Raw genomic sequence first — 12116 nt, forward strand, 5'->3', positions numbered from 1 at the left:
TTCATCATGAAAACATGTAATTTAACCATGGAAATTAAGGAAAAATGCATGGGTAAGGTAAATCACTAGTAAAATCAAAGAAATTTTACCTTTGCTTGATCAAATCCTTGAATTCCAACACTTTCTCTTTGATTTTTCCCACCTAGGGTTTATTCTTCCTTGATTTCTCTTCTTTTCTGGTTTGGCTGATCACTATGGGAGAAATGGGCTGATTTTTTACCTTTTTATAAAGAAATAATAAAATAATAAAAACATGACACATGGCATTTCCTTATTGGCTCAAATTTTAAATATGTGACTTTTAATTCTTTAATTCTCCACCACACATTTCTCATGTTTATCCATTTCCATGATAAATAAAATCTCTTGGTCTTGACAAGTGTCGGGGGTGAAAATTTACCGATTTGCCCTCAAGGTGGCAAAATTACCATTTCACCCTTATACTCCAAATTATACCGGAATTAAAATTTTTCACTTCTAAACTTCAAATCATACTCCAATACTTAAATCATACTCCAATAAGTCAAATGGACTAAAAAAATCTTTTCTAAAAATTCTCATTTTGTCCCTAAGTGGCAAATGATCATTTTGCCCCTAGATAGTGAAAATTTTGGTTTGACTCCAAATTGATCCTCGAACTTCGAATTACCATTTTGAGTCATCCATGAACTGTGAGACTCTTAATTTCACCTTAAAATTCCTATTTGAACTAGTTCGAGGCTTAATCGACTCAATGGTACCATTAGGGGCAATATCGTCTTTCAACGATTCCTCGAACTTTCTAAATCTGCAAACATTCTATTGAGCATGTAAATGACGTCGTAATTATTTTATAGAACAGGGTTTGACATTATTGCTCACTTCTTGGCCATAGTTCACTATTCATAAATAGGCCGTAGCTTTAAATGCTCATAAAATATGTCATTCTCCTTCATACTAGGTTGAGGATTATCCTCCCTACTATGAAGTTGAGAATCCCTTTCTGCCGCACACATCAACATTTGTGAAACATTCATGTGTTTGTAAAGAATGAAATATGGAATAAAGTAACTCAATAAAACCACGAAGAAAACTAAGTAAATGTTGACTATGGAAAACAAGTCTACATATCAGAAAAAGAAAAACAAGAAAAAAGCTAGTTAAGTATGAAGTTCAGAAGGTAGGAGGATTTATCATTCTCAAACTTGGAAAGGCTGTGTAATCTTCCTTGTAACTTCATCTTGCTTTCGTCAAGCCCTTTTATCTTAGTCTCTATATTAGGTTTGTCAATTTTTGTAATGTATCCTTTGGCCTTAGCTATGTAAGCGTTAAGGCATTTAATTTGAGAACTAGAGTTGAGGACATTTTTCATGAGTCCACCATCTTTTGTAATTCTTCGAGAGAAATGTCTGTTCATAGAGAGGAAGCAATCTTTAAAGAGTTGACTTTAGCATTGCCGAGAGCAATCATGTAAGTGAAAATTTTCAAAACTTTCTCTATCCATTCATCCCAACCTTGGACCCATAATGAGTTGGATCTAAATTTAGTGATTGAAATTGGGAATTCACCACGTTCAAATCTGAACTTCAATATTAACATTCTTGGGATAAAACACCTTTTATCTGGAGCAACTTTATTACAAATACGATCCCAATGATAGCCAACAGATGCACATAGATGCCTATTTACTTGTTTTGCACGCACTGCTTCCCAAAAGCAATCCTTTCCTTATTCCCTAATGACACCATCATTCCAATTTTTTAACTCAAGAGGTACTTCACTAGTTCTCTCTACTCATATTTTCTTAGAAATAGAGGTTGCAGCAGTATTCTTTCTTTTATTTCCTAGAATAGCCTTACTAAGTTCATCATAACGAACTTTTGGGGTAAAACGAGTCCTGGCCATAAGATGAGGTAACAAAATTCCTACAAGCACAAACGACAAAGACAACCAGATAAGTATTTACGCATTATCATTCTTACTTATTAATATCCCAAATTTATATATAATGTATACATTATTCCCATAATCTGATGATAAACCAAATCTAAATTAATTACGCATGAAATTTTTATTTTCAATAATAAAATTTTCTTGCGGGGGGTAAACTATACAAGTGTTTCGAGCATTTCAAGCAGGAAAACACCTAGAGGTATTCCAAACGCAGAAGCACCCCTAAACATATAAAAAAATTCCTCTATAAAAAAACTATCTAGTAGTAATAATAATTTCTTTTCTTTTCTTTCTTCCTTATGAAAGCTATGTTACAACAAATGAAACAAAATAATAATAATAATAATAAAGAACAGACAGTATAATAAAAAAACCCAACAACACAATATTATTGTAAAGAGAACTTACTTGTTCAAAGAAGCCTTAGAGAGAAATTATAGAAAAACAGATTGTGAATTTCTACAAAACTATTCTCTTATATTTATAGACTTTGGGGAATTATTTTTCTAGCAGGAATCTAACACTTTAAATTTTCTTATCAAATCCTTTTCTACATCTCATTGTTTTTTCCACATATATCTCTATTTCTTTCTTGTATCTTGAACTTTTCTTATTATCATCCTTAAAAAACGAATAGAAAATTTGAAAAGAGTTGGTGAAAGTAATTTTCAAAATATTAAAGGTGTAGCATCAGAACTAGTTAATGCCTTTAAAAGTGAGAGCTTGTTTGGCTTGATTTTTTTTAGCTTAAAAGCTAATATGAAACTTTTATGAAAAATAATAGTTTTTAAAGTTAAGCTAAAACTGTTTAACAAAATAAATTATATAAACTTTAATTTCGGTTAAAATTATCATAAATGGTATTCATACTATCTTCAATCACCTAATAAACTATATCATAACTCTTCAAGTTTATATACAATTTCAAATGTTAAAATAAAAGAAATTAATAAATAAATGGACAACTCTCAAACTTGTATAGTAGCAATAGTATTAGATTTTTGTTAATTTAGCAAGCACTCGGATCATGATACTTCAATTCTCAAAAAAGAAGAGAAAAGAGGAAATGGTATATTTGACATTAAAATCCTTTTTTGGTGAAGAAGAGAAAACCTTTAAATAGTATTTGAATACAGTTTTGAATTTTGAATTTTCTTTTCTTTTAATCATTATAAGAATAAAAAAATTTTAGATTTTGCTATTCCACTGTTGAGTTTTCTGTTTTTTTTTTGGTAGTTTTTTTAAAGATAGGTAAAGGAAAGGAAACTCGTAATTTGCGTTGGAGAATGGTGACTTGCAAAATGAAAGAGAGGAGAGATAAATTGATTGAGATAGGATATTTTTAAAAAAATTAATGTGTTTTTTAAAAAAGAAAAGAGAAAGCTCCTTCTTAGAACTTTTCTTTAATCTTTATTTTTAAATTTTTTTTAAAAAGTTACTTTTTTATTAAGAGTTTTTCAAAAATATGTTTAGTCGGGCTTTTGCTTCTAAGAGGTAGATAAGTTGAAAAAAAATCAGGTCAAACAAGGACTAAATCGAACTTTGGATATCTTCGGTAATTGCTTACTACTTATGAACTATATACATGGTGGATTTTGGATAGACAAAACTTTTTCGTTTGTTAGTACGTTCTTTTTTTTGCTTTTTTTAATGCCCTTTAACTTATACCAAGTAATAAAAAAATACAGACCTCAAACATCTTCCCCATATATGGCATAATAGAGAAGTAAAAATAAAGATCCAGATCCAATAAATCTTGGAACTTAAAAAAGTTCTTCATATTAATGGATATGTGCCCTTTAACTTTTGATGGGGCAAAATTTTAAATTAAAATTCATATCAAAAGCTTTATTAGTAATAATTTTAAGTAAAGAAATTGTTAACAAGTGTCTCACCAGCCTACTAACTTATTAATGCATCAAATACTCTTTTTTCAAAGGTGTTTAGGTAAAAGGTTCTATTCCATATAGTCAAAGCATAAGAATGTCTTTAACATTCAATGCAACATGATTCTTTCCGATGCCTTATTTAGCAGTTTGTGACTGTCTAGTCAAAGTGGGCTTCTCTATTGGATATGGTAGCTTTCATGTACATTTGAAAGTTAAAAAAGAAAAAACTTAATGTAGATGAACATTTCAACAGAAGCACACAAATTGGCTGCAAGCATTTAATTTATGGTTATTAAAGTCAATAGAAAATATCCAAAAAATTATAAATTTCATATGTAGTTTTTTGCACTTCACCTCGGTAGACCTTTTGTTTCTTTTTTTCACTCACTGGTCACAGCTTTATTGCTTTTGCTACTCAAACTTGAAACTATGTCGATAAGAATAATTTACTGATCTAAAGGCTCTAGATCAATTGTTCATGTTTTGCCTTGTTTTTTTTTTTTTTATTTGTAATAATAAAATTTTCATACAGAGGGCTAAAATAAAATTATACCAAGTCTTTTAGGGATGTTCCCTGAGCAGAAGCGTTAGAGGACGTTCTAAGTGCAGAATCACCTAGAGTTGTTCCAAGCATGGAAGTGCCCAGGTATGTTCCAAACGTAAAAGTGCCCAAGGGCGTTCCAAGCACAGAAGCGCCTAAAGTTGTTTCAAGCATAAAAGCACCTAGGGGTGTTCCAAGTAGACTTTAAAGAATTATTTTCCCAGTATGAGTACAACACTTTAAATTTTCTTAACAAAATTTTTTATTCTTATTACCATGCTTTAAAAAAAAAAAATTCAATTCAAGGATATTTTGAACGTGCAAACACCTAGGGGTGTTCCAAGTGCGAAAGCGCTCTAGGGTGTTCCAAGGCATGGAAGCACCCAGGGCCATTCCTAAGTTCGTAACGCATAATAATAATAATAATAATAATAATAATAATAATAATAATAATAATAAATGTATAAATTTGCAAGCAATTTTTTCTTTAAAAACAAAAATAAAATAAATAAAAAATATATATATACACACATAAGCATTGTCTTGCTTATTATTATGTGCATCTTCTTATCTTATGTATAAAACTCCTCATAAGAACTTTTATGCAAGTGGCAAAATGTAAATGCCCAATTTTGACTAACTATTATTTTTGAAGCATTATGTTACAGAAAAATTACATCAAAGGTGTCCCAAGCGTAAAAGAGCCCAAGGGTGTTCCAAATGCCCAAGTGCCAAGGGGTGTTCCAAGCGTGGAAGTACTTAGGGGAGTTATAAGCACATAAGCACCTAGTGGTGTTCTAAGCGTGGAAGGGTCTAGGGGCATTCCAAGTACAGAAGCACCCAGAGGCGTTCCAAATGCGGAAACACCTAGAAACAAGTATAGAACAACTGTTTGTACAGGGAAGTGAAAGTAACTCAGAACAAGTGGCATGGTTCATGAGCTACCTTCACATTTGAGATATTCTAGAGAGCTTAGTTTGGTGGCTTAGATATGGATATAGTTAAGAAGACTTCCTTTTAACTTTTTTGTAAAGTACATGTGATTTACCTCTTTTTTCTTTTTTTGCTCCTTAAGAATACATGTGACGTACTATCAAGTGTCATTACTCTATTATCCAAAACTTATGCCCACTACCTAACTACATGGTCATCCTTTTAATATCCCATAAATCGTTCTTTAGCTACTGTTCCATGACAAACACATTATGCCATTATTAACGTGCTCTCCTAATTACTTCTACAAAAATGCTTCTATTCCATATAAATATGAGGGTCTTGGAGGTTGGGAGATAAGGAGAAATTATCAGAAACCTAGTAGATATTATCTTGAAAAGCTCTCTCAAATACTTCTCCAAACATGCTTTCTACTCAACCCTTTTCATTTATCGTAATCTGTTATTTTTTTCCACCTTTTATTGTCCTTCACTACCTATCACCAAAGCACTTACGCTTCACGCTTCAAAGACTACTTTAGTCTTTCTCTTTGCCGCCTCTAGCACATTTCAATTCACTCGTTCCAACACGTCCTCTCTCCTTACCAAAAGAACCCCTACACATATTTAGCTCCATATGCATATTCTTCTATTCAAATCTTTGCTCTCTCAAAAATAAAATCTTAATAAAAGAAATTAATGATATATAACAATTCAAATTTCATAAAAATTATAACAACGAAATAAAAAATTATTTACTTGTTCATTTAATCAATAAAGTAGTAAAAATTAATTAGTTACATTTCAACCAAGATTAAAGATTAGTTATTGTGTTCAAGTGGTATTTAATTAAGAAAATGGGAAAAAAAAAAAAAGCTTCTATGGCCTGCTTGATCTTCCCATCCTTGGATGGCCTTCCTCTCTGGAACTCAAAAGGATTTATTGCCTTACTGTTACTGCATGTGACAATTTCGGAGCCGGCATATTATTGGGCGCATAGTTTTTCCATGAAAGCTACCTTTTCACCCATTATCATTCACTTCACCACTCAGCTCCTGTACCCCATCCCTTTACAGGTAAAATCACTGATGACCTAAGACCCATGTCTTCACTAATTTCATTTTCCTCCTTCTGACTTTCCCACTTTATTTAAGTCGAGATTAACTGCTTATAGTAAATTCCAGCAACTCGCACTCATCTCATCATCTACTCCATTTGATTAACTTTTAATTTTTGCTGCTGCAGCTGGACATGCAACATTTCTAGAGCACCCGTATTATGTGTAGTCATCGGAATTCCGATGACGGGGTCTATTCTGATGGGGTATGGATCCGCAAGCATGATTTACAGCTATGTTTTGGCATTTGATTTTATCAGATGCCTGGGGCATTCCAATGTTGAAGTTGTTTCCCCATGAATTTTTCAACAAGTTACCATTCCTTGGATATTTGATCTACACCCCCACGCAAGTAATATTCTTTCTTCTCTCATACTCACGCAATTAATGTGTACCGAATTTCCATTAATGAATAAAAATAAAAATTGACTTTGAACCAGATGCATAAATGATTCCTTAGAGTTTTCACTCCTGTCTAGTTTCTAAGCTTGTATATTTAATTCTATTCTTAGAATTGGAAATTAGATGTAAAATTAATTTAAGTAGGACCTTTCTCAATCATCATACTGCTCTTCGCGAAACAGGACTCCATGGCTGACAGCTGAAGTTTAGGTTATTTAAGTTATGGTCGAAAAACTTGAAAGTTCCAATTAATTGAGAAGGAAAGCTCATTTAAAATTGTCCTCCCAGAAGAAAGTTTTGGCACAAAACGCAATGAAGTTAGATGTATGGATAAATGCTAACGTTTGCTACTAGTTATTTAAATTATAAGACACAATCGTTCTTCTTTCAATAAGGTGATTTTATTACAATAAATATAATGCATGTTATGTTTAAAATGGCAGCTTATCCAGTGTCCTATTCCTTGGTTAATAGGAATAATAACAAATTGAATCATAATTAAGATTTTAGGTGACTTGATTTTATTTTATTTGATATTAAATTATTAATTACATACGGAGATCGCTTTCTAGATGAAGTATCAAATGAAGTATTAGATTTCATCTTAACCACACAATTTGTTTGTAAAAGTTAATTCGTTCTTTTTAATATGTAAAATTTTGAAAGAAATTGAAAGATTCAAAATAGACTTTTGAACAAGTGGTACATATATTTATTATTAAACCAAATACTTCAATTTAAATGCCATTCATTTGATTTTAAAATAATTAGGTTGTATGGCTTATTTAATTTGGTTAAGGTAAAACATGTGATTTGCCCTTTACATGTTGCATATACCATAAACTCCTCGACAAACTATATATCTAAACGTCTTGAACCTTTCTTTCATTCATTATTTTTGTAACCACAAAAATAATAATTAATAAATAAATCAAAATTATTTTTCACAAATACAAATCTTTCCTCTATTAAAAAAAAAATCTTAATAAAAGAAATTAATGCTATATAAAAATTCAAATTTCATAAAAATTATGACTACGAACTAAAAAATTATTTACTTGTTCATTTAATCAATAAAGTAGTAAAGATTAATTAGTTACGTTTCAACCAAGATTAAACATTAGTTATTGTGTTCAAGTGGTATTTAATTAAGAAAATGGGAAAAAAAAAATGCTTCTTGAGGTTGAAACCTATTGTTTAATTCTAGGTAGTTCTCATTACAAGGAATTGAGGAAAGAAGTGGACGACGAATACTTCCCGTCTGGTCTTCTCTTAACTTAGTTTTCTATAGTTCTTAGCCATCTTTCCTTATAGTTTAAGCTCCCATGGCACAGAGATCCACTTCCTTGGCTTTCAAGGTCCGTAGGTGTGAACCAGAGCTGGTGGTCCCGGCTAAGCCCACCCCTCATGAGTATAAGCCATTGTCGGACATTGATGATCGAGAAGGTCATCGATTTGAATATCCCGTAATCCAATTTTATCGATACAGCCCTTCCATGCAAGGGAGGGACCCTGCTAGGGTTATCAGAGATGCACTTGCAAAAACTCTAGTGTTTTATTATCCATATGCTGGTAGGTTAAGAGAAGGGCCTAATCGTAAGCTCACCGTGGACTGTACCGGCGAGGGCGTGTTGTTTAGCGAGGGCGATGCCGATGTTACACTCGAGCAGTTTGGTGAGGAGCTTCAACCACCATTTCCATGCATGGAGGAGCTTCTCTATGATGTTCCAGGTTATGGTGGAGTGCTAAACTGTCCATTGCTTTTAATTCAGATATTTCCTAAAACTCCAACCTCCCAACCTTTAACTCTCTTCCTTTTGTTCTAGAAGATAAGCCCAACCATAATCTAATCCTTAAAAGCATACCGTTGACCTGCCAAACTTATTCTCAAACAACACATCCTAGCATATCATCTTTTTCTTTGATCTACTGACAGCGACAAAGTTGTACTTATGTTGTTGTTTGGCTTTTGATGATTTTTGTCGAGCTTTGTTTCTTCTATCTTGGAACTTCTTTGTTTTGTTTGAAGTTGGAAAACTCTTCAATTCGCGTTTTGATTTGATTTTGACTTTGGGTGATACCATTATCTGATATCGGATTTGTAATCTTTTGTAGAGTTTTAATGCCACAAGAGTCTTCGACCAGTTAGGCATGAGAGACTTCACATGGCATCCCGGGCTTGAAGTTAATAAAATCATTTCTTTTTTTTTTTAAAAGATTATCTTGTTTACTTACAATTAAGTTTATCTTTCTCTATATCATTATCCACTTATTGAGTTCTTTATATGTTTTTTTTGAAAGACAAATTTATTAACCTCCACAACCAGTTTATTATTACAAGTCCCTTATTTTTTTAGCAAGAGACCTTTCATGGTATCAGGATCTGGTTTGGACAAAATGAAACTTTTACAATTACAAAAAATAATTACAACGCAAAAGTATTTGTAATAAAAGAATTGAGGTTTGTGTTTCAACCATCTCTCTTTCCTTGGACTTTTTTCTTTAAAAAAATAAACCAAAATTTTCTTTGATAGGTAGCAACAAAAGTTATCCTTAAAATACCAAAAAATAGGGACAAAATATATTTAGTAACTAGCAACAAAAGTTATCTTTGAAATACCCAAAAAAAAGGAAGAAAATATTAATTAGCAACACAAGTGATCATTACGAATTTTTTTTTTATTTAACACAGGTAACACGATTGAAATGCGGGGGTTTCATCTTTGCCCTACGCCACAACCACACTATGAGCGATGCTATTGGCTTGGTGCAATTCATGTCGGCAATGGGCGAGATGGCACGAGGTGCACTTGCTCCCACAATCTTACCCGTTTGGGAAAGACATCTCCTAAATGCTCGAAACCCACCTCGAACTACATGTACGCACCATGAGTTTGAACAAGTGATCCATACCAATGCCAACATAATCACTCAATTGGACAACATGGTTCATCGCTCTTTTTTCTTTGGACCCAAACAAGTCTCAGCTCTACGCAGATTTGTTCCTCCGCACCGCCGATGTTCAACTTTTGACATCATAGCCGCATGCTTATGGCGATGTCATACCATAGCCTTGCAACTTGACCCGAATGAAGATGTTGGCATTATTTGCGTTGTCAATGCACGTTCCACGTTTAATCCTCCGTTACCCTTAGGATACTATGGCAATGCAATTGCGGGTATGAGTGAGGTATCAAAAAGTCAGGTCGGTTCGAGGCAAGTAAAGAACCACCCACATTGCTATGCTTAATTAATATTTCTTTCTATATTTTTCTTTTTCCTTTTTTGTCAAATATTTTTTGTAAAATAATATTATTTAGAAAATTTTTAAAACATAATCAAACACATAAATTTCTATTTTTAAAAATTACCAAGAAAAGTAAATGATAGTATAATAATTAACAATGAACTCTAATATGGTTTGACTTATATGTAAAATTTGTTCTTTCTTATAAGTAAAGCTTTGAAAGAAAGAAACATTCAAAATTGACTTTTGAACAAATGGTACATATATTTATTATTAAATTAAATACTTCAATGTAAACCCATGCTAGTTATCATTGACATTTGTGAACAAATGAAATGCCATGAATTTGATTTAAAATAATTAAGTTAGATGGTCTATTTTAATTTGGTTAGGGTTTAGATATGTCATTTGTTTTTTACACCTTGCGTAGATATACACTCCTCCACAAACTATATATCTAAACATTTGAAAATTTTCCTTCATTCATTTTTCAACTAGAAGAATATGATTAAAAATAAATCTATATTATTTTTTACAAATTACAAATTGCCTTGACATATTTGGCTCCACATGTATATTCTTCTATTCAAATATTCCCTCTTTCAGAAATAAAATTTTAATAAAAGAAATTAATGCTATATAATAATTCAAATTTCATAAGAATTATGACAACGAAATAAAAAAATTATTTAATTACTTGTTCATTTAATCAATAAATTAGTAAATATTAATTAGTTACGTTTAAACCAAAATTAAACATTAGTCATTGTGTTCAAGTGGTATTTAATTAAGAAAACATGAAAAAAAATGTTTCTTGAAAGTTGAACCCTATTGCTTAAATCTTGGTAGTTCTCACTACAAATAATTGAGAAAAAAAAGAGGACAATGTCTGGTTTTCTCTAATTTAAGAGGCGCTTGGTGTATTTTACAGTGTAATGTGATTACAGATAATGTGAGAGATTGCATATGCAATATAATTGTAGGTAATGTGTGAGATTGCATGGAAGATAACATTGTAGTGCTTGATATATAAGTAAAGTAATGATTAAAATGCAAGAAATGTAATGTCAACTTTCAGAATTACTTTTATGTATTAAAATATAAGTTTAATATATTTTTATTTTTTATTATTAATTTTTTACATAATTTCATCTCTTAAATATATTTTTAATATCATGTATTTTATTTTTATTTCTTAATATAGTTTTTTATATTATTTATTTTATTTTAATTATTTTTAAAAAATTTAAATTGAAGGGTAAAAATATCTTTAAAAATATTACAAAATATAATACAATATAATTGAATTAATTTTGAACTGCACTCATATTACATTCATGAATTATAATGTAATTATATTGTTATTTTAATTACAATAATTTATTATAAAATAATATTATAATATAATTTAATTACATATATTATAAAAAATATATTCCTACTTTCTTCGTAGCAAACGTTATCTTAATTTCCTATAGTTATTAGCCATCTTTCCTTATAGTTTAAGCTACCGTGGCACCAAGACCCACTTCCTTATCAAACGAGCCACTCCTCTTGAAGAAGGATAAAACTCTTCCTCATGATTACTATAACCAAATAGGCCCTTGTCCGAAGTAGTCATCAATGAGCCTAACCTACCCACGAAAAACTCGAGAACCATTCTATATAAACAAAAGGCCATAATTGCCTAGTATGGTTTCTAGAATTAAAATCATTTCAACTTTGCACATATTCAGGAATAAAGCCTCCTTAGGTGATGGGTCCCCAAATTTTTAAAATTTTTTTCATATTATATAAAATTGTTTATATATTCTCTTAATGGTTTTTTTAAAATAATTTTTTTATTAAATAATCAATACAAATAAAAAATAACAAAATGATCCCATATATTTCATTCAATTTTAATATTTTTTCTTTCAGTTTATATTATTATTTATATATATATATATTTGTTTATTTGTTTATTTTTATTTTATTTGCTCATATGTTCTAAGTTTTCATAGATTTTCTTTCCTAAATTTTTACTAATCATCAACCATATTTTTTTTTCTTCTTT

At 30.8% G+C, this 12116-nt stretch overlaps 1 protein-coding gene across 1 annotated transcript; it reads left to right on the plus strand.

Moving 5' to 3' along the window:
• Positions 8139-10063, plus strand: LOC18599653 (benzyl alcohol O-benzoyltransferase). Its single transcript, XM_018121042.1, has 2 exons — positions 8139-8581; positions 9502-10063. The coding sequence occupies exons 1-2, from the start codon at positions 8139-8141 to the stop codon at positions 10061-10063; spliced, it is 1005 nt and encodes a 334-aa protein (XP_017976531.1).

Source organism: Theobroma cacao, chromosome 5 (genome assembly GCF_000208745.1).
Source record: "Theobroma cacao cultivar B97-61/B2 chromosome 5, Criollo_cocoa_genome_V2, whole genome shotgun sequence".
Classification (NCBI taxonomy): domain Eukaryota; kingdom Viridiplantae; phylum Streptophyta; class Magnoliopsida; order Malvales; family Malvaceae; genus Theobroma; species Theobroma cacao.

Coding starts and splice junctions, on each gene's coding strand:
- LOC18599653 (XM_018121042.1), top strand. CDS start 8,139: ATGGCACAGAGATCCACTTCCTTGGCTTTCAAGGTCCGTAGGTGTGAA. Junction 8,582..9,501: donor AACTGTCCATTGCTTTTAAT/TCAGATATTTCC, acceptor TTTTTATTTAAC/ACAGGTAACACGATTGAAAT.